The sequence below is a fragment of the Lepidochelys kempii genome, chromosome 2 (assembly GCF_965140285.1).
Source record: "Lepidochelys kempii isolate rLepKem1 chromosome 2, rLepKem1.hap1, whole genome shotgun sequence".
Classification (NCBI taxonomy): Eukaryota; Metazoa; Chordata; order Testudines; family Cheloniidae; genus Lepidochelys; species Lepidochelys kempii.
The window spans coordinates 14765253-14789057 of record NC_136381.1 but is presented as its reverse complement, the minus strand read 5'-3'; the positions used below and the strand labels follow the sequence as shown (position 1 = coordinate 14789057).

The 23805-nt window shown below is 40.6% G+C and overlaps 1 protein-coding gene across 4 annotated transcripts in view; it reads right to left on the bottom strand.

Moving 5' to 3' along the window:
• ZFAT (zinc finger and AT-hook domain containing) overlaps positions 1 to 23805 on the bottom strand; it is a 148955-nt gene that overhangs the window by 118426 nt on the left and 6724 nt on the right. For 3 of the 4 annotated variants that reach the window (XR_012157074.2, XM_073330062.1, XM_073330060.2), the window contains exons 2-3: positions 13010 to 13180; positions 1564 to 1827 (exon numbers count right to left, since the gene is read on the bottom strand). Coding sequence is in view for 3 of the 4 variants with exons in the window: in XM_073330062.1 (XP_073186163.1) it covers positions 1564 to 1827; positions 13010 to 13180 (435 nt within the window). In the remaining variant the exon portion in view is untranslated. Of the gene's footprint in view, positions 1 to 1563; positions 1828 to 13009; positions 13181 to 17031; positions 17254 to 23805 lie in introns of those variants that run through there. The other variant, XM_073330063.1, reaches the window with a different exon arrangement.

Sequence of the window (23805 nt, the reverse complement as noted above, 5' to 3'; positions counted from 1 at the left end):
TCCAGTTTTGGGCCCCACACTACAAGAAGGATGTGGATAAATTGGAGAGAGTCCAGCGAAGGGCAACAAAAATGATTAGGGGTCTGGAACACATGACTTATGAGGAGTGGCTGAGGGAGCTGGGATTGTTTAGCCTGCAGAAGAGAAGAATGAGGGGGGATTTGATAGCTTCTTTCAACTACTTGAAAGGGGGTTCCAAAGAGGATGGCTCTAGACTGTTCTCAATGGTAGCAGATGATAGAACGAGGAGTGATGGTCTCAAGTTGCAGTGGGGGAGGTTTAGATTGGATATTAGGAAAAACTTTTTCACTAAGAGGGTGGTGAAACACTGGAATGCGTTACCTAGGGAGGTGGTAGAATCTCCTTCCTTAGAGGTTTTTAAGGTCAGGCTTGACAAAGCCCTGGCTGGGATGATTTAACTGGGAATTGGTCCTGCTTCGAGCAGGGGGTTGGACTAGATGACCTTCAGGGGTCCCTTCCAACCCTGATATTCTATGATTCTATGATACCAGGGAGCAGCTAGCTGGGTCTGATTTAGTTCTAACCTCAGTACCAGACTTCTTTCTATGGGTCTCCATTAGGGACCTCACTCTCAAAGAAGAAGTAGACTTCTGGCTAGAGGAACTCTAAATACCTGACTTCTGGCATTTCATGAAACTGGAAAAGGATCACACCTTCTCCCTAGTTCCTTCTGATGAGCGGAACCCACCAAGTCTGATAGTGCACTCTGAGATGGAGTCTGAACCCCTGCTACTGAGCGGCTGGGTTCCAAGTGGGGATGCAAAGCTGCCTCCATCAGGATATGCCAAAGTCAAATTTCCCTCAACTTCTTAGACCTGGTCTTAAACCCTCTATAGATAGGGTACTTATGCCTTACGTGACCTCTCCTAAACACTTTAAATAGCTAGAATGACTGGCATAAATTTGTTACACCAGAACAGCACTTAAATCCCAGGGACAAAGACATGCCCTGGTACCAAACTTAAAGCCCAAAGAAATATATATATAAAATGAAACAAATGTCTAAAATGAGTACTGCTATCACAATAATTCACTGACTAACAAACTATGTACAATGAGGAGTAGAAAAAAACTTTCTTTAAAAGAAGAAAGACAAAAGAGTGCAGCAAACATACACATGCACTCCAATCATGGGAGATGAGAAGGAGCTGAGGGAATCAGGATGGCTCTGCCCCTTTTCGTCCTCAGCTAGCAGCACGAGCATGCAGAGGGCACAGGTGCCACCGTGATAGTTACCACCCAGTTACCCAGTGCACTGGAGCATACACCTAAGGTGGAATGGACATGTGCAAGCACTTGAAGAAGAATCTTTGCTTCGGTCATCATCAGCACGTGCCCACCACACTATGACTTGAAGGGATTATCAAGCTGTCATTTTAAATAGATATATATCTAAACGTAAAACAAAATCTACATCCAGTATTCCACTCTAATTTAAAAACAATACAGTCTAGTATTAGGAGTTTTATCTACCATATCATATTCAAAGGGAAGAAGATTGGTCCACACGGTTACATGTCCTTTTGTAAGACATTTGCTTACCTGGATCTCCTTCTTCCTCTCCTTCATTTGAAACAATAATGCAGATGTGTTTTCTTAGCTGACGTGGGTTAGAGAACTTCCGACTACATTTCCGGCATTCCAAGTTGCCTGGTAAAACTTCAGCCAATTCTGTTCCTTCCTCTGGCCCTTGCTGTGTTTCCTCGCTTGGAATGCAGTTATTGTTTTCTGCTGATTCTTCGTCTGCACAGAACTTCTTAGTTGACCCTTTTGGTCTGCCCCTTTTTCTCTTCACTACAAGAAGTTCTATATAGGAAAATTAAAAAGAAGCTGTAATGCAATTTTGCTGGTTATTGGGAGGATTAATTAATGTATATACAGCTTCTTGAAAATGGAAAATGCTAAATAAAGTTCAAGAGCTTCTCCTTTTGAAATGTGAAAGTACTGTTAAAGTTTCACTCTCAGACTTTTCTTTTTTAGGAGTGACATTTGATGGTATTTCTGCCAGCTGCAAAGCAATAACACTTTGTATTATTGATACCAAATTCAAATTATTATACATTCATCAAAAATTAAAATGTAGGCATTCTTTTAAAATTACAGCATGTTATTTTATCAGTGTGTGCATTCCTTCTAGAAAGTTGTTCTGCTCTGTGTTTTCTGACTGGCACTTCACAGATCACAAGTTCTAGTCCTTGCCTAAATCTCATTTTAATTTAGATTAGTTCAAAGAAATTGCTGAAGTATTTCTTTGAAAAGTGCTGAGAAAAAGAAAGGCAGCTTAACTGTAAGTCATTTTTTTTTATCAAAAGCTTATTGCTTTATAACAAATTGTAGAAAATATAACAAGTTGCTTTATAACAACTATTCTTTAATTACTCTCATGATTCATAATTATTACCAAACTTGCAGGGAAGAAGTGAAAAAAAAATCTTGTTGGCAATGAGATTAAAATGTATTTCCTCCCCCCAAATACGCTTTTCTTAGCGAACACTGGAAAGTGTTAAAACCAGAAGCCTTTCACAAAGCTAAATAACTACTATATAATTTAGGCTTCCTGAGTACCCTTTTATTTTTTAAGTTAGATACATGAATGAGAAGTATTAGCACTGGAAAAAGAGCGAGATATAAAAGGAACCCCTCCTCTCACTGAAATCATGTTTACTGCTTAGATTTCTTTATTCACCATTCTGGTCACCTCAAGAGGACATTTGGAGCCATCCTCTTATAGTCTGAGCAGACCAGAAGCACCCATATCCTCAATAAGAAATTTTGTCTAGCGAAACTAGGTACTCCACTGTGAGGGGAAAATGTGTGGTAATCCATTGGGTGCTGGGGGCACTCAGGTTCTACTTTAAGGGGATTTCTTTCATGCTAGCCACCCATCATATCCCCTCTTTCACACTATAAAAGACATGGATCTATGTCTCCCCTGCTGGATATGGTCTTATAGCCCTACCAGTTCTACATACAGTACTATCTGGGGAATAATAGGCAGGATATTGTTATAATAGGCATCACAGGAACTTGGTGGAATGAGGATAATCAATGGGACATGGTAATACCAGGGTACAAAGTATATCGGACTGACGGAGTCCATCATGCTGGTGGGAGAGTGGCACTATATGTTTAAAAAAGAATAGTCAAATAAGGTGAAAAACTTAAATGAATCAAACTGAAGCACAAAATCCCTATGGACAGAAATTCCATGCTTGAATAAGAAGATATAGCAGCAGGAATATACTACCGACCACTTGACCAGGATGGTGACAGTGATTGTGAAATGCTAAGGGAGGTTAGAGAGGCTACACAACCAGAAACCAAAATAATAATGTGTGATTTCAACTATCCCCATATTGATCGAGTAAATGCCACTGCAAGATGTGATGCAAAGATAAAATTTCTAGACACCATAAATGACTGCTTCTTGGAGCACCTAGTCCTGGAACCCACAAGGGGGAGAGGCAATTCTTGATTTAGTCCTAAGTGAACCACAGGATCTCGTCCAAGAGGTAACTATAACTGAAATGCTCAGTAATAGTGACCATAATGTAATTTAAGTTAGCATCCTTGTAGAGGGGATAATACCAAAAGGGTCCACCACAGTAGCATTTAACTTTAAAAAGGGGAAATATACAAGAATGAAGATGCTAGTGAGATGGAAGTTAAAAAGAGCAGTCACAAGAGTAAAATGCCTGCAAGCAGCACAGGGACTACTAAAAACACCATAACAGAGGCTCAAATTAAAAGTAGACCCCAAATCAAAAAAGATAGTGGGAAGACCAAAAGACCACCACCATAGTTAAACAGCAGAGTAATAGAGGCCATTAGAGGTAAAAAGGCATCCTTTAAAATTTGGAAGTCAAATCCTAATGAGGAAAATAGAAAGCAGCACAAACTCTGGCAACTAACATGTAAAACTATTGTAAGGCAGGCCTAAAAAGAATCTGAGAAACAACTTGCTGAAGACACAAAAATTAACAATAAGAATTTTTTAAGTATATCACAAGCAGGAAGCCTGCCAAACAGGCAGTGTGGCTACTAGATGACAAAGGTGTTAGGGGAACACTCAAGAAAGACAAGGCCACTGCAGAGAAGCTGAAAGAATTCTTTGCATCCGTCTTCTCTGTAGGGGATGTGTGGGAGATACACAGATCAGAGCTATTCTTTTTGGGCAATAAATCCAAAGTACTGTGCCAAATTGATCTGTCAATACAAGACATTTTTGAACAAATTAATAAACTGAACAGTAATAAGTCACCAGGACCAGAAGGTATTCACTCAAGAGCTCTAAAGGAACTCAAATATGAAATTGTAGAACTACTAGCTGTAATATGTGACCTATCACTGAACTCAGCCTCTGTACCAAATGACTGGAAGGTAGTTAGTGTAACACCAATTTTTTTTTAAAAGGTGTCCAGAGGAGATCCTGGTGATTGCAGGCTGGTGAGCTTACCTTCAGTACCAGGGAAATTAGCTGAAACTATAGTAAAGAAAAGAATTATCAGACACATAGATCAACACAATTTATTGAAAGAGAGTCAACATGGCCTCTGTAAAGGGAAGCTATGCCTCATCAATCTATTAAAATTATTTGAAGATGTCAACAAGCATGTGGATCAGGGTGATACAGTTGATACAGCGAACTCGGATTTTAAGAAAGCCTTTGACACCGTCCCTCACCAAAGACTCTTAAGCAAACTAAGCAGTCATGGGATAACAGGGAAGCTCCTCTTGAGGATGAAAGATAGGAAACAAAGGGTAGGAATAAATGACTGGCTTTCACAACGGAGAGAGGTGAACAATGAGGTCCCCCAAGAATCTATGCTGGGACCAGTCCTGTTCAACAGATTCACTAATGGTCTGGAAATGTGCGTAAACAGTGAATTGGCAAAGCTTGCCGCAGTACAAAATCATTCAAGATAGTTAAGTCCAAAACTCATTGAAAAGAGTTAAAAAGGATCTAACAAAACTGGGTGGCTGGGCAACAAAATGCAGATGAAATGCAATGTTGATAAGTGCAAGTAATGCATGTTGGACAAAATAATCCCAACTATACATACAAAACAATGGGGTCTAAATTAGCTGTTGCCACTCAAGAAAGATCTTGAAGTCATCGTGAACAGTTCTCTGACTACATATCCACAATGTCAAAAAAGCGGCAGTCAAAAAAGCTAACAGAATTCTAGGAACTACTAGGAAAGGGATACGTAGAAAACAAAATATCATAATGCCACTATATAAATCCACAGTGCACCCATACCTTGAATATTGTGTCCAGTTCTGGACACCCCATCTCAAAAAGGATGTTGTGGAACTGGAAAAGGTTCACAGAAGGGCAACAAAGATGGTTAAAGTTAAGAAAAGGCTTCCATACAAAGAGATACTAAAAGGATTAGTGCTGTTCATCTTAGAAAAGACACAACTAAGGGTGGATACGACAGAGTTCTGTAAAATCATGAATGGTGTGGAAAAAGTGAATATAGAAATGTTATTTACCCTTTTTTCCCACAACACAAAAACCAGGGGTCACCCAATGAAATTAACAGGAAGCAGGTTTAATAGAAACAAGAGGAAGTACTTTTTCACACAACACACAACTAACCTGTGGAACTCATTGCCATGGGATGTTGTGATGGCCAAAAGTATAACTGGGTTAAAAAACTAAGCATAGCTAAATTCACGGAGGATAGGTCAATTACCCAAGATGGTCAGCAAAGCCACCCCATTCTCAGGGCAACTCTAAACCTCTGACTCCCTGAAGGAGTAGAAGACAGTGGTGAAGCATTCCATTATTATCCTGTTCTGTATACTCCTGCTGAAGCTCTGGTACAGACCACTGCCAGAGACAGGATACAGGGCAAGATAGACCATGATCTGACCCAGTATGGCAGCACTTATATTTTTAGGTTGTCGATTTCTTTTCCCAGAATAGTGGGGCTAGCTTGACACTAAGTGAGATTACCCACATTGATGCTAACAGAGAGGAGGGGCATATGATAGGGTGTTATATCCCATCTGGATCTTCAGAGGACTCTGGATATAAGGGCAGGAGCATCTGGAGAAGAATCAGACTCAAAAAACCCTCAATCTACTGTACTTCTCAGCAGGATTCATGGACCAGATAAGAAAGGTTCTTGGGAGTTATAGAAAAATCAGTGCATGTGTCTGGAAGAGTTCACCATGTCCCATTTAGAATCAACATTACAACAGGTGGAGCCTTCTTCAGCACTTTGGAATTAACGGAAGGGTTAAAAGACTATTCGGAGTTTTATTATAGCACACAGTAACTTTGACTTGCGACAAATGCAATGAAGGCGGCATAAAAGCACAGCCAGTGATCTTTAAAATATCACAGAGAAGAGAACAATGAACCAGCACCCAAAAAATCTTATATTCTGCCAATAATCTTACTTAAGTGTTCAGGGAAAGCAAGCAAACAAAAAAGATGCATGCAGGATTTTAAGATACATTTATGGAGGCAATACTGGAGAGGTCCTTTAATTCTAAGTGTCTAAATTAGATACGTTTCAAAACCTTGCTATTCTCTTCATGCTGTTGTGAAAAAAGAGGAATAATCTATTAGATTATTCTGCTTGGAATTTTACACATCTACTGCTATTTCTCTTTCCACCTCTTCTTTGAAGCTGTACATGATCAAAACAGAGGGAAAAGCCATAAAATAGAAGTTTTGTGGTTGCAGAAGGAGAAGTGCAAAGTAGTCAATCAGTTACTGCCATTCCAATGGTTTTAATTAGGACATTTTGAGTATCAGTCAAGCTAAAATACATTCCAAAAGTTAAATCTGAACTGAGCTCATTACAGAGAAATTTCGATTTCCACTGCTCTCCTTCCAAGAACTTTCACAAAGTGGTATTAATAACTAAAATGATTGTCTAAAGCTCTTTATCAAGTATTTGTTTAAGCCAAAGCCCATCCTCTTTGTGAAAAATTGAGACTGACATGTAAATGTAAAATTCTTAAATGACATAAAAAGGAGATGCTAAAAGGACAGTCATGATGATTTTCAAACACATGGGGCAAAAATCTCATGAAGTAGGTTAATCTAGGCCGTATGAAAAATAATTAATAAATGAAGTCACATAGAATGGGAGAGAGTGGGGGAAGAGAAGAGGGAAAGAAAGAACAAGAAATTATGGAAGGAAAAGGAGGCATCTTATTCAAAATCCAAATGAGCAGGAAGGAAATACAGGGTAGCAGTAATCATTTTACTATTTTCAAGGGAAGAGGAAAACATTGTGTCTAGTTGCAGTTTTGACTGTTTAAGGAATACAGTAAAGTTTTCACTGAGTACCTCAAGCATTAGATGTTAAGCACAGCCCAGAAAACCTCCTTGTAAATAGGACAAAAAATTACTCTTGCACATTACCTTCAGCAGCCCTTGACCATCTGTGTTCTGAAGGTTTAGGTTATCCAAATCAAGTGAAAATATAGCTTTTCCAATAATTAAAAATGACGTCAAGAAAAGACAGGCAGTTTGGAGGCCCTCAAAATTTTCCATGTACCTCCACACACAACCTTTAATGGTCATGTCAGTTGAGACAAGTGTAGCAATCAATATTTGGCCCCTTGAGTTAAACACGTTAACATGCCGCCAAAAAAAAAAGAGAGAGATTTCTCCTTGTATCTATTGATAAAAAGGTCTTCATGGGCCTAATGTGTCAAACCTAACACACCAAGTATAGATTTGGATAAAGCTCAGGTTACTATGAAATAAGTAAGTCCAGAGATTTAATATGTTAATAAAGCTACATTTCTCTCTTTCCATAAGGCTTTTACTGTTCTTCCATAACAGTCACCACCTTCAGGATACTATACAAAACCTTATTAAGCATGTTATCCAAAAAGAAATCAAGTGAGACAAGCAGTAGGTAGAAGAGGAACAACTCTTCTTGGATGACTAACATTTTAAGAGATGTATTTTATTCTCTCTGCTTTCTTTAAATTTACATTTACTTTAAAAAAATGAAATAACAGTTAAGATACTAAGTAGTCTAACTCTTTAGAGGTCTGGTAGTTCCTGCCTCTGGAATGCAGGACTGCCTTCAAGGTAATGATTTGATACATGAGTCAAGGAGTTTGTGGGTAAGGTCAAGCACTCTCCCTCAAAATGACGCTTCAACGTCCCTTCCCCATCAAGGGCTTGATTTGCAGAGATTCCCAAATATTTTTATGGGGCTTGTTGATAATTTCTTGGTAGCAGAATACCCTGGAACATGAGAGCTCACACAAATTTTGGTTTAAATGAATTAATCATGACCTGGAAATTCTGAGAGGCTTTAGATGTCTGTAAAAGCTTTCCTCTTCTCCCTTTCCACTTTACTGTTGCCTGAAAAGGCTGTATTTCAAACAGTTACGCAGTATGAGTTATTTTTTCTAAGTGTGATGTTTAATAATGCTGCAGTCACTTAGACAAAAATTCCAAATGCCTCTCTGACCACACTGGCCCTCTACCATTCATAATATTGAACCTACATCGACATTGCTATAACAAATAAAAACAAAAATAGAAAATCTTCTTTTTCCTCTGTGCATTTGACATCACTTTATGTAGAGTCAGTTGCATTCTACCAACAGCATAAAGGTCAGTCAAGTTTTAACCCTTGCCATAAAAGATACTTAACATCAACAGGGGAACAGAGAGATCATTTAACATTTTATTTGTTTAAAATCAGGACATATTATTTAAAGGGTGTTCAATGAGAAATTGGAACATTTTTAAATTAGTAATTTTTTAAAAAAAATCAAGACAATGGCATCCCTTAAAATACCCCCAATAATATCTCATTAAAAATCCATAGCTATTTCTGATTATTTCTACCCTGCACCACAAGCTTCTCCATAGCAATCTTCATGCTGATCAGTATTGGATGCAGACGAGAACATGTTGGGAAGACATTCCATGATATATAATTAAATCCCCACAGACCAAAAAAAAAAAAAAAAATGACGACACTTAAAAAGAGACTAATGGAATAAACTACATAAAACTATTTTTAGACTGCTGTTTTCCAGAAATTATTCACACAGGCTTCTTAAAATGAGTCAATTTAATGATCATCAACTGTCTGAAAAAATTGAATGAATGCATCCGATGAAGTGAGCTGTAGCTCACGAAAGCTTATGCTCAAATAAATTTGTTAGTCTCTAAGGTGCCACAAGTCCTCCTTTTCTTTTTGTGAATACAGACTAACACGGCTGCTACTCTGAAACCTGAAAAAATTCAGAACATGTGTACAGTGCTGTCCAAAATATGTCTATTGATGATCCCCTTGTGTTATTGTTCAGAAAAATTATTTTTAGAATTATTCCCTTGAAGTTTCCCTAGTACAGACTCATATTATACAGAGCACTGTAAAAAGTCCAGGAATTATTTGTGTTGTATTGCAATAAATAATCCAGAGACACCAACATGACCTCCTGACTACCTCCAAGACTAGCCCTGCCCCCACCCCCAACCCACTCAATAGTGAAATATTTTGGATGTACTCACCCGGCAGCGCTCCAGGTCTTCGGCGGCACCTCAGCAGCAGGACCTTCAGTGCCGCCAAAGACACCCAGAGCAAGTGAGGACCTGCCGCTGGGTGAGTAAAAGCGCTGCAGCGGGTGGCTCCTCTTTTTTGGATTGCTCCCCCTGTTCCCTCCACCTGGCTATGCGGCTGACTAAATATATGTGGCAAATTTGTACATAGACATGTATTTTAGCACAGAATGACATGGTACCATACAACTTAACAGAAAAGTTTAATGAAAAATCAGTTGTGCATCAGAGAGCACAAGTCTTGGGAGAAAAGATTTGGGTTTGTTTTTTTATTCTGTGGGGGACAGTTTAATGAATGGATGAAAAGATTGTACATTTTAGGTGCATCAGTTTATTCTTCATTCCTTCTGTCTCTCTACCTCTCACCCCTCTTTCAATCCTATGTAATATGTAGATTATGTAGTGACAATCTGAACCTGCATCCCCCTATACCACCAACCATGCTGATGCAGTGGCAGTTCAAGGATCTCAGCCTAACCAGGGTTAGGTAGAGTAGAAAACGATCCTGGTGATTCATGAGATGGCATTCTTTCTTGAGTTGGTATGAACAAACACCTTAGCATGGTGTTAGAAGGGCAGAGGGTGTCTTTCAAATGAGACAAAAAATAAGAGGCCCTGACCTTTTGCTAGAAGAAGATTGCACTGCACTTTTTGTAAGTTTATTAGTGTTAACTCAAGAATCCCGGCCAAATTCCAACGTGGGCAGTATGTGTTCTGCCTCATCTAAATTTCCCCTGGAGTTTCAATTGGAAAAGCTTGTCTTGTTCTTATAACTTAATATTTATATTTGCAGAAGAACAGAGGCCCCACAGCACCAGCAAATACATACATGATACCTCTCCCATAGAGCTAGACAAGGGTTCTCAAACTGGGGGTTGGGACCCCTCAGGGTGTCATGAGGTTATTACATGGGGGGGTCATGAGCTGTCAGCCTCCAACCCAAACTCCGCTTTGCAACCAGCATTTATAATGGTGTTAAATATATAAAAAATTGTTTTTAATTTAAAGGGGGGGGGGTCGCACTCGGAGGCTTGCTACGTGAAAGGGGTCACCAATACAAAAGTTTGAGAACTACTGAGCTAGAAGATGGTGGCCTTAAAGGTAAGTTTAGAGAGGATGTTGCATTCAAAAGAAGCAGTGTATCCTAATCTGTCATGCAGGCTTACTTAAATGGCTGCCACTTTCCACATCAGAGATGTCTGTACTTCAGTGTTGGACATAGCAATATTTATGAGTAATCTGTATTATCAGTAGCAACATTTGTCAAAGGGTATTGGGACCCATTTGAACAAGAAATGATATAAAAATGTAAAATCAGTATTACTGAAGATAAAAATGGTTAAGATAAAACTAATTGTTGAAGGCAGCATGATCTAACTACTGAAAGCATATAGATCTTATAAACTTGAGATAAGGAGTAACAATAATAATAATATTTAGTACTTACCTAGTATTTTACAGTTTCATAATGCTACAAAAACATTAATTATTCCTCAGATAGAACTCCTAAAAGGTACATATTCCAGAGAGGGCTCCAATAAAACCTCAACATTCACCAACTCAGGCACCTGTAATAACCTTGGCTTTTTCCTATTCTTACAATGCAGACCACGCTGTCTAGCAAAGTACAATTTTGTTGTATATCACTCAACAAGCACTTAAAAGAGATTGTTATTTCTAGATGACCAGCACTCAGTCATACCCAGTCACATCTGTTATAGTATTAACCTGGCTGAAGTACACAGAAGAGAAGCACATCAGGCCTGACTGAGCAGAATTTTATAAGAAAAAAGACGTTCACTCCCTTGTCCACTGTAGATTTCACTACAGGAAAGGAAAATGTAATGTCATGAAGGAATATTTCCCACAAAATCCCTTACCTCACTCCAGTGAAGAGTGCAATAAATATCCTACATTTTCCAACAGACTACTGAAAACTACAACAAAAAGCTTGTGCTATCTACAGTAGAGGAGCAAATACTTATATGGGTTGAAAATCTTTAAGTTGTGGGGAACTCAGTTAATAAGACTGAAATATTCTTATGGGTGGTAGGAGTTGTTATATGTAATTTGAAAAAGCTGCAGCCATATGGTCTAGACAAAGCAAATTAAGGCTAACAGAAAAGAATTATTCAGACAGCTTTATGAGAAGACAACTTTAAAAAATAGCACAGCTGTTACTTTTCATCATAATTAGATATGCAAAGTAGTGATGGCAACATTTCTTAAGTAAAGCTGCATAAGTCTGATACCTCTTTATTTATTTATTATTTGTTAAGCACTGACAGTGTGTTTAGCTCCTTACAAGACACAAAATGCAGACAGTCCCTGCCACACATGCAAAAAAAAGTTCACAAAACTAAATACTAAAAAATACATATATATTGTAAAATGGAAGTAAGTTTCACTGTGTTCAGAGATACTATCTACAATTTGTGAAGAGTTACTGGGAACAAAACTATGACGAAGGAAGATGTATTCCGCATGCCTGAGATCTTCATTCTGTGTAGATTTAACCCAATTATAAAGCCATCAATCCAGACTGCTAGTTAGTAAATGAAGACCTACCATATGCATATGCTATAGATATGAAAAGTATTATTTAAACTGGCTTCAGTATGTTTTTTAAAAAATATGTTTTTATATACTCTGGATAGAATTTAGCAGTCACATGACCAGGTATTCACAAAATCTTGGTAGTTCTGTAAAATAAAGGATTAGCCAAAAATATAAAACAGTTGTCCGCTAGGGCTCAAGAAAGAACGTGCTATCATGAAATCTGAATTATTTTAACCCCCACATTATCACAAAGATTTGCAATTACTCTCAGCAGTGGAGGAAATTACATTTATTACCATGGGTAGCTGATGATAATTATTTTGTGTAACTAATTCAACCTTTGACTATTGGATGGCTTAATTTAATAGCACTAGTGTCTATGCACAATTATAAATTATGAATCATGCTATTTCCATCTTTGCATAGAGTGATGATATCTGAAATGGAAATCACACAGAGTTAGACAGACATCTTGAGGCAACATTCAATCAGCTACCTTGGCAAAGTCTGCAGATGCTTTTTTCCTGATGTGCTGGCTGATTGTCTAGGCAAACTTAACTGTTTCCACCGTTAGTGCTAGACAATGTTAGTCACAAAGCTCCAAATTAAAGCTTCAGGAAGAAGGCTGAGAAACACTTGACATTTAAAATCAATAAACCAATATAATCATCCTGTAGCACATGCTGAGTTTTTCCAAGTCCCTTTTCCTATCCATTTTGTACTGAACAAAACTCAGTTTTAAGTAATGAAAACTGATCTCTACAGAAACAAATCATGTAATTATACACAGTTTAGTCATCACAGCACATTTTTTTTTAAATTAAATTGGTAATTGGAAATTGCATCCCCGTCAGTTTGTGCCAGTACCTTCTCCACTTTTGCTTGTATTTGCGGGTGCTGTAAGTGGTCTGAGAGGAATAACAATGTCATCCACATTAATCCCATCTTCTGCATGCTTCTCAGAGACATGAGACAACAGTTCTGACTGATTCGGTGAAAATAAGTTACAAAGTTTACACATGAAGATGGAATTGATTCCTAAAAAAATAGAGAGAGAATCATTAACATTTCTGACATCAACAGTTTACTTAAAAACCTACTAGTCACGCAGATTATTTTTTTTTACCCAAACCAGCTAATCATCAACTGCGAGGAGGACTACATTATAGTTTTAAATTAGTATTTTTTATAGAAAACAACATTAGGTAAGTCAAGAGCAAAGTAAAGGAGAACACTTCCTCCCCTCCATCTCCTCACAGCCAGGAGAGAGATATGGATGGACACACACACACACACTTTCCAAGGGGCAAAAGAATTAAAAGCTCCTTTTCTTTTTCAGTATCACTGTGGGATTCCACTTCAAGCTTATCAGACACCGACTAGTCAAAAGATGATACAAGATGGCGTCCTGAACAGATTCCAGCAACAGCACCCTGATAAATATCCCAGCATTTTACCCTCAGTTAACAGCTCTGTATGGCAAGGGAAGCTGAGCGTCACACCAGGTTTATGCACCTGGACCTCATCTCCCACTCACTTATCCTTTGTATCTGCCTCTAACTAGTAAATCTCACCTTCCAACTGGTAGGTGTTCAGTACATTTTTCAAGCTCTATGGTATTGTGTGATTCATTTCAGATTTTTACCATATTTGACTCTGTTTTCTTTCACATACAGTTGTCACTCCCCATCCACCTCCCATGAGACCTACTCTGTCATTCCTATATATTTTGTACCCTAGTATTATCATGTCCCACTGATCATCTCATGAGCTTCTCCATACCACTCAGCTTTCCCCTAGCTGTTATTTTAAAAATTCCTCTATGACTAGGGCCCTACCAAATTCACGGCCATGAAAAACACATCACGGACCATGAAATCTAGTCTCCCCCAGTGAAATCTGGTCTTTTGTGTGCTTTTACCCTGTACTATACTGATTTCTCGGGGGAGACCAGAGTTTCTCAAATTGGGGGTCCTGACCCAAAATGGAGTTGCAGGGGGTCACAATGTTATTTTAGAGGGAATTGTGGTATTGTCACCCTTACTTCTACACTGCCTTCAGAGCTGGGTGGCCGGAGAGTGGCGACTGTTGGCCAGGTGCCCAGCTCTGAAGGCAGTGCCCGCCATTAGAAGAGCAGAAGTAAGCATGGCAATGCCATACCATGCCACCCTTATTTCTGCGCTTCTGCCTTCAGGGCTGGGCGGCCGAAGAGTGTTGGCTGCAAGCAGCAGCTCAGAAGTAAAGGTGGCAATACCATACCACGCTGTCTTTACTTCTGCACTGCTGCTGGCAGCGGCTCTGCCTTCAGACCTGGGCTCCTGGCCAGTAGTCGCCGCTCTCCAGCTGCCCAACTCTGAAGGCAGCACCACCGCCAGAAGCAGCACAGAAGTAAGGGAAGCAGTGCCACAATTCCCCATACAATAACCTTGCAACCTCCCTGACAACTCCTTTGTGGGTCAGGACCCCTAAAACTACAACACCGGGAAATTTCAGATTTAAATAGCTGAAATCATGAAATTTACTATTTTTAAAATCCTATGACCATGAAATTGACCAAAATGGACCCTGAATTTGGTAAGGACCTAGCTATGACCTTTTAAACTTTACATGCCAGCAATCTGGTTCTATGTTGGTTTAGGTGGAGCCCAGCCTTCCTGTATCGGCTCCTCTTTCCCAAAAGGTTTCCCACTTCCTAATCAACATAAATCCCTCCTCTGATCACCATCGTCTCATCCACACATTGAGACCTGCAGTTCTGCCTATCTAACTGGCCCAGCGCATGGAAATGGAAGCATTTCAGAGAATGCTATCATGGAGGTCCTGGACTTTAATCTCTTATCTAGCAGCCTCAAATTGATTTCCAGGACCGCTCTCCTACCTCTCTCTATGTCACTGGTCCTACATGTACCACGACCACCAGTTCCTTCCCAACACTGTACATAAGCCTGTCTAGATGTCTCAAGAGGTCTGCAACCTTTGCACCCAGCAGGCAATTCACCATGTGCTTCTCCTGGTCATCAAAAACCCATCTATACATATTTCTAACAACTGAATCCCACATTACTATTACCTGGCTCTTCCTAATAACAGGAGTTCCCTCCCCTGGAGGGATATCCTCAGTGTGAGAGGATACCACAAAATCATCTGGAAGGAGGGTCCCAACTATGGGATCATTTCCCTCCACTCTAGTTTGATGTTCTCCTTCCCCAAGACTTTCATCCTTTTCAAAAGCATAGAGAACATCAGATTGGGGTGGGACTGCTCTGCTGTGTCCCAGAAAGTCTCCCCTATGTATTTCTCTGTCTCCCTTAACTCTGCCAGTTCCATCACTTTGGTCTCAGGAGTCCATACTCAGTCTCTTAGGGCCATGAGCTACGTGCACAAATGCACACGTATGACACCTGCCCACAAGGCAAATAATTGTACTACTCCTGGGGGAATTCTGTGCCAAAAAATTAAAAATTCTGTACCCAATATTTTAAAATTCTGCAAATTTTATTTGTCAAAATAACACTACATAATCACGTCAGTTTCAATTATTTTGGTAATTTATTTCAAAATTCCTGTTAGCAAGTATGTCTGTAACAATACAAATAGAAAAACTCCCCCAGGAGTAGAGAGTTAAAGAAACCCCTACGACAACCTAGTTCTTGTTTCTCTCCCTCCTCCCCCCCCCCCCCCCGCCCTTTGAGCTCAGCCAGGGGGTCAAACACCCACAACCCCTCCACCTGAGTCTAGCCACAGCCCCCCCCCCGACCAGACAAGCAGCCCCCACCCCTCCAGAGCCCAGACGTAGACCCCCCAGGCCAGACAGCCACCCCCCTCTCTCCCCAAGCCCAGCTGTGGTCCCCCAGCCCAGACACCAGCCTCCCTCCCCCCCTTGGCTCCCCAGGCCAGACAACAACCCCCTTCTGCCCCCCCGACCCCAGCCATGACCCCCACCCCCATCCCAGACACCCATTCCCCTACCACAAAGGGATCCAGAGGGAGAAACAGCCTGTTGCTGGGTCCCAGGCTTGTGTGGAGTTTCCTGCCCACCACCATCTCCCTTCCCTCAGGGCATGTGGGTAACTGCAGCTACCAGGAACTCTCTACTCTCACGCCATCTCCCCCCCCTCCCCCCGGCAATGTCTTCTATGTGCAAGCTGCACTCTCCTGGGTCCAGCGGACCCTAGTGGTAGCCAGTAGCACTGCAGCCCATTTATGTCACGGAAAGGAAATGGTGGGCCAAAAACATTAATTTCTGTAAAATTCTGCATTGTGCAGTGGCACAAAATTCCCCCAGGAGTATCATACATGCTGCATTCAGTGCAATAAACTTGATAGCCTCCCCTCTGCTGCTGGACTTGTGTGCATTATTTTTACTCTTGTGGGGGTATTTTTGTTTGTTTTTGGGGTTGGGTTTTTGGTTTTTTTGGTTTTTTTTTTTTAATGACAGCATCCTCTCGTTTTGTCTTTGGAGATAGTTGTATTATTCTCAAACTAATGCACAGAGCATACATCTACAGCTCCTTTAACATCATATGTTGCAGGAAAACTCTTAAAATTATGTTTCATTAAATTATGTATGTAAGCTGTTATTTAAAGTACATAATGTGTTCTCAAAAGATCAGTATGGCTCCTTCCCAGCCATTCTGCAGCCTTGGGCACATACATATTATGGCAATTTTTAAAAATGCATATTACGTACGTGACAGAAACGCTCCTTGAATAGATTCCACTCTACTTGCTTAATATGTATTCATTTTATACGATGAAGCATATTATTTACTCAGTAGGTCAAAACTGTTCTTCCTAAATGTAAATATGTATTTAAGATTCGTGCTATGCAGAGTAAAAATACCTATGAACATTAAGCAAAAATGAAAAAGTTAATATGCAGTGGCTACCAGAGAGAGACGAATGCCCCAGTATTCAGATGACATTCACTTTCTGGAGTCTTATCTTCTAGTTGATATTCAGATTCCATTTGGTCTGCTCTCCCCTTCCTGAATCTTTGGGGAAAGGAAAAACTGACTGATTGGCCCACTTTCCACTGCCTCCTCATCCCTTCTTACATTTTCCTGGTAAGTGTCTTTAGGGTCATCTTTTTTCCCTCTCACTCTTAACAGCAAGAGTGCTAGAGGAAGAGTGACCAGCTGCTAGCAGAAGACTAATGAGTGCATAAACAAACAGTCAAATTATATATATATTTTACAGAAACCCAAAAGTGAAATAAGTGTCTGGCAATAATAATAAAAAACAGGGTCTCTCCCAAGGAGCTTACAAGATGATATCAGACATGGTATAATAAAAAGGGTACCAACACCATAAAGTAAAGGAAAAGTTGGAATATATGGAGCCAAAGGACAGAAAGGGTGGCAATGAAGAGTGTGGATTGTGGTAATGGGGAAATGTCACAGAGTAGAATGATGAGGAGTCCAGTGGCACCTTAGAGACAAACAAATTTATTTGGGCATAAGCTTTCGTGGGTAAAAAACCCACTTCTTCAGATGCATCTGGGTTTTTTACCCACGAAAGCTTATGCCTAAATAAATGTGCTAGTCTTTAAGGTGCCACTGGAGTCCTTGTTCTTTTTGTGGATACAGAATATCCAGGAGAGTAGAATGCAGAGGCTGGATGTGAATTAAGAAGGGAAATATAAGGCAATAAAACTGGAGTAGAGAAGTGAAAACAAGGAGAATGTTAGGAAGAATGGGCAGAGGGTGGAGGGCGCGGTCCAGGCAGCAGGAGAATAAGCGTGCTGATCATAGTTCTTAAACAATTAGGTGATGAGTAAGCAACTGACAGTTGATCAACCAGGTGCTAATTAGGTGGCGAAGAAACAGGGAGATTAATTAAATAGTCAATTAAGTGTAATGCATCAAATAAGCAATAAGTCAATTAAGTCTGCACAGAATCAATGATTAAGCAGTGGATAATTAATTAGGTGGGAAGTCAACAGAGCAATTAGACAGAAATTAAGTATGCAGAGAATCAAAGAAACCGTAAATTAATTATGTCGGTAAACAAATAATATGACTATCAGCCAAAAATATTAAAAAGTATTCAGTTTGCTAAATATATTTGATAGCTGTGTTATTTTAATAATCAAAAAGCTTCAAGTGACGTAAACCTAAATTTTAATCAAATTTTAAATGAAAAAACTGCCAAAATGAATTAACAAAAACAAAAACAAAAAACAACCTTCCTCCAAAAAACCCAACATTACAAACTAAGCAAGTAACAAATACAATTTATAAACAAGCTGTTTCTATACTTTGTCTTCATATTATTCTTCCAAATATCTCAAGCACTTTCCTAACTCCCAGAGATGTGGTAAGGCTTAATTAGCTAATGTCTGAAAAATATCTCCATTTTACTGATCAAGCATAAGGCATGGGTAGATTAAGTGACTTCCCAAGGTTATACAGCAAGTTGAATACCCTGGCACAGAACCCAGGTTTCCTGTCTCCCAGTCCCTTCCATTAATCACAAGACAACTTCCCTACCTTTTGATTTAAAGCACCACAAAAAAATTGTCTCAAACACGTAACACTCAACACTTTTCAAAGCTACAACAGAGCTTCATTTTAAAAAACATGGTTGAGATAAGATCACAAAATATGCTTTTAGACTGCCACGGTGATTATACAATGGGAACAGTCCAGAATTTTTTTTTTAACCAAATTGTAACCATTTTAAAATATTTTATATGGGAAAAAACTCACTGAAATTAAACTTGTCCAGGGCTGTTGCTTGGCAGAAAGAAAGAGGTATATTATCTCTATATATACTTACACATACATACAAGGCCAGCCTTAGTAGTCAACGTGGGCGCCATGAGGGGGGGGGGTTGTGCTGTCAAGAGGGTATTACAATAACTATCCCCCCTCCCTGCTGCCCTTGTCTGGCTCCGCCCCTGAGGCACGTTCAGCTCACAGCCACAGTCCATCTCCAGCCCCACTCCGCCCCCATTCTCTGCGCGGCTTGCATCTCTGCTCCATCCCCCTCCCTGCAGCTTCACCCCCAGCACCACCTCCAGCCCCAGTCCACCCCCATCACCCACTCTACCTGCACCTCCACTCCGCCCGCCTGCTCCTAGCCCCCGCTTCCCCGCCTCACTCTGCCCCCAGCCAAGCTCCACCACCCAACCCTGCTCCACGTACAGCCTCGCCCAGGGTGCCATTTTACAGAAGGCTGGACCTGCACACATACCAATACATCAAACAAATCCTGGTAATATGTATCCCAAGCAATTACCTAAAATTATCAACACAGCCAATATTTTAAAAGGTATATATCTAACAACACTTCTTGCAGTTCTGTAGGAGTCAAAAGCAACTCTAACTCCATAATTAAATGCAAAGTTAACCTCAGGATTAAGACCCTGATCCTACATGCACTTAGGCACATGCTTAAACTTAGGCATATGCCCAAGATCACATTACACCTTTGTGTCTTTCCTCCCAATTGTATTGTATACAGTAGAACCTCAGAGTTATGGACGCCTCAGAAATGGAGATTGTTCATGACTCTGAAATGTTCGTAACTCTGAACAAGACGTTTATGCTCCTCAGGGAGGGCTGCTCAGAGTGGGGGCTCACTGCTGTGCCTGCGAACTTCAGCATCTTCACCTCTTACCTGTAAGTGGCTGCCCGGTGATGGGGGGTGTGCACAGGCAGCTGGTTCTACCCCCTGGCTGCAAGGGTAATGAGTGAGGCACCCTGGGACACCATGGCATCAGTGGGCACCCGGTGCAGGCTGGGGCCCTTTAAAACTGAGCTGCTCCTCCAGAGTGGAGCATGCAGGCAGGAACTTGGGCTCCAGCAGCAAACATTCCAGGCCAGGTTCCAGCAGAAGCTCATGAAGTTTCTTTCCCAGGAGGGAACTGCGCCCCGGATTACAGGAAAGCTGCAGACCCATCCCCAGCACTAATCCTCCTCTGCCTGCTCCAGGGCTCACAGCTGTGCCTGTGAAATTCAGCATCCTCACCTCCTACCTGTAAGTGGCTGCCCTCCATGTGGCGAGTAGTGGGCGGGGACAGGCAGCGCAGATGTACCTACCTTTAAGATGCAATACAGGCACAATATAGTATTTACTGTTTGTTTGTCTCTGCTGCTGCCTGATTGCTTACTTCCCATTCCACATGGTGTCCGGTTGACCAGTCAGTCTGTAACTCTGTTTTTCATATCTTTGAGGTTCTACTGTAGTTCCTTCAGTTCATATTTTCTTCTCTCTTTAGTAATTCTTTCCTTCCTTAATTTACACCATTCTTCAGTTCCACTGTTTTGTTTGCATCCTAGCATATATATGTGCCATTTCAGTATTTCCCTTTCTTTCCCCTCCCCAATGTCTTTTATACCCTCTACTAAGTTCTCTTACTCTTCCCTCTCTATACCTAGCCACATACTCCTAAATTACATGTATACACCTCTATGCTCACTCACCTACACAGCCACAGGATACTTGTTTTCTTGCACCTCCCACAACCCTGCTTCTCCATTCTTCCATTTATGCCTTGGCTTTAGTGTGCAAAAAGTGTGTTCTTTATTCAAGTTAAAATCTTATTGAAGACAAAGCAGTTTGTAGTTTTCGTACGAGTTAGCAGGTCAACTTAAAAGCTTAGACTTTGTCTTCAGTGTCAAAAACGGTGGCTTTTCAGTTTGTATGTTACAGTGTGATAATTAACCTGTATTAGCTATCTTGCTGGAAAATCTTAGTGGACACAACTTGGTAGTTTTTACCATGATATAAGCAGGCAAGGTCAACACTATGCCCCTCTCATAGGTGAGCCTGCCTAACCACATCACAGTAAAAGCTACAGTGCCTTGTCTCCCCTAGGATTTCACAGTGAGATAGTTATGTCACTGTAAACATACACCTTTTTGGCAGTGAAAACTAAGCCACAGTGTACACAAGGCCTTAGCCACGGATCAACAATCTCTGCTCCAGCAACACAGCTGGCAGCTCTCCAGTTCAGCATCTCCCAACTTCCCAATGAATCCCACAGCCATGTCTCTGGTTCAGTTCCCCATACCTTGTTTCCTAGCTTCCCTTTGCTTCTTTCCAGCTCCTCCTAGCTCCCCACTCCTCTGCCATTCTACTCCTCCCTAATTCCCCAAGGTCAGCTCCTCCCAGTTTCCTCACTCCTTCAGCAGCCTGCAGAGATAGGCAGGCAAGTACTTGTGCTACCTAGCATGGACACAGCACCCCTACTTGCTCTATTCCAGCGTTTTCGAGCACATATTAAATGACATAAAACACAACACTCAATAATTCAACCATTAGATAAATGACCTATAAAAATACTTTTAGATTTCCTGTTTGAAAACCCTTAAAACCACTGCACGCAAATTCCTTTTTGCTTTCATGCACATCCAGGGAGTACAGCCTAAAAATAATGTGGGATTAGCCAAGAATGAGAAGAGATGCTTCTGAGCTTAATAAAATGTTAATCACAAACACAAAATAATTGGAAATACATAACAAAACTTTTTTGGCAGCAATATTCTTGCTATCCCTCCTCCAACAGGTCTAAGTTCCTCAACGTGAGCTACAGCTCCAAATCTCTCTCAGTGCTCACACCTGTAAAAGCAGCTATGATAGTGGACTGAGTGAAGAACAGATCCCACAGAGTTTCACCACAATACATTTTAGCATGTGAACTGTACTGCACAGAGAACTCACTGTATGACAACTAAGCAGGAATTTTAAATATTCTACAAAGACCTATATATTAACTGCAAATTAACATCTGCCACTATATCAGTGTTCTCATGAATACTTTACCAATACTGCTCTGTGCAACATGGTCCAGTTATAACTCATCTACCAGCAGGGCATGCCAATGCAGCCTCTGGCAAGCCTAGCTGTAAAAACACTAAGGGTGGGTCTAAGGAAAAATCCACGACTGGCCCATGCCAGCCAACTCGGGCTTGTGGGGCTCGAGCTGTGGGGCTGATTCGTTGCTGTGTAGAATTCCAGGCTCAGGCTGGAGCCTGAGCTCTGAGACCCTCCCACAGTTGCTTAGAGCCCAGGCTCCAGCCAAGCCCAGAAGTCTACGCAGCAATGAAACAGCCCGACAGCCCAAGTCTTCTGGAATGGGCCAGCCACGGGTTTTTCTTTGCTGTGTAGACACACCCTAAGTGATCAGTTTCTTTCTGCACTTTGTTGCATCATGCTACAAAAAACACAAAACTTTGCTATTTTGGCATTGCTTCCTATACACACCCACCGCTGCTGACCTAAAATCTGCAGCTGGTTGAACACAATATAACAAGGCTAGAATTATTATTCATATTGAAGTTTTGTATTGTAACAGAAAAAATGATAATACACTAACATAAGGATCACTGACTGAGCAAATAAACATAAAAGGATTGATGTTCAAAACTCATGTGCAGTATAACTACTGATGCTTTTCATTATATCAAAAGGTCAACACATAGCTCTCCTTACAAAATTATGCTTTTAGTAACAACTACTTACAAACAAAAAGGAGACTTTTCAGCTCCAAACACCTAGAATTACAATTTTGGGGTTTGTGACACTGGCAGACCAGTGCCAGTTCATGCCAAGCTCCCCATGTCTCAACTGAACACTGACAAATACGTAGCTGGAACAGTCTGGCTCACCTCCATGTTAGATAGTTAAAAAAAGGATTTGAATTATAAGAATGTGTTTAGACTTTGATGCATGCAGCAACTCACAGGCATTCTATAATCTCACAACATTTGTACCCCTCAGGTAATATTTGAACAGCTATATTGTGAGCCTCTGTGACCAGGTAAATCACCACACAGGAGAGAGATATTAATTAGTAAGAAGGGCTGATCTTCAATAAAAAGTGTTACACCCTTTCCAAAACAAAAGATTTTTTGATACCAGAAAGACTATTGTGGCTGTCATAAATATAAAGGGAAGGGTAAACCCCTTTGAAATCCCTCCTGGCCAGGGGAAAGCTCCTCTCACCTGTAAAGGGTTAAGAAGCTAAAGGTAACCTCGCTGGCACCTGACCAAAATGACCAATGAGGAGACAAGATACTTTCAAAAGCTGGGAGGAGGGAGAGAAACAAGGGGTCTGTGTGTCTGTCTACAGTCTGTCTTTGTCGGGGATAGACCAGGAATGGAGTCTTAGAACTTTTAGTAAGTAATCTAGCTAGGTACGTGTTAGATTATGATTTCTTTAAATGGCTGAGAAAAGAATTGTGCTGAATAGAATAACTATTTCTGTCTGTGTATCTTTTTTGTAACTTAAGGTTTTGCCTAGAGGGGTTCTCTATGTTTTTGAATCTAATTACCCTGTAAGATATCTACCATCCTGATTTTACAGGGGGGATTTCTTCATTTCTATTTACTTCTATTTTTATTAAAAGTCTTCTTGTAAGAAACTGAATGCTTTTTCATTGTTCTCAGATCCAAGGGTTTGGGCCTGTGGTCACCTATGCAAAGTGGTGAGGCTTTTTATCCAACATTTCCCAGGAAAGGGGGGGGGGTGCAAGTGTTGGGAGGATTGTTCATTGTTCTTAAGATCCAAGGGTCTGGGTATGTAGTCACCTAGGCAAATTGGTGAGGCTTTTTACCAAACCTTGTCCAGGAAGTGGGGTGCAAGGTTTTGGGAAGTATTTTGGGGGGAAGGACGCGTCCAAACAGCTCTTCCCCAGTAACCAGTATTAGTTTGG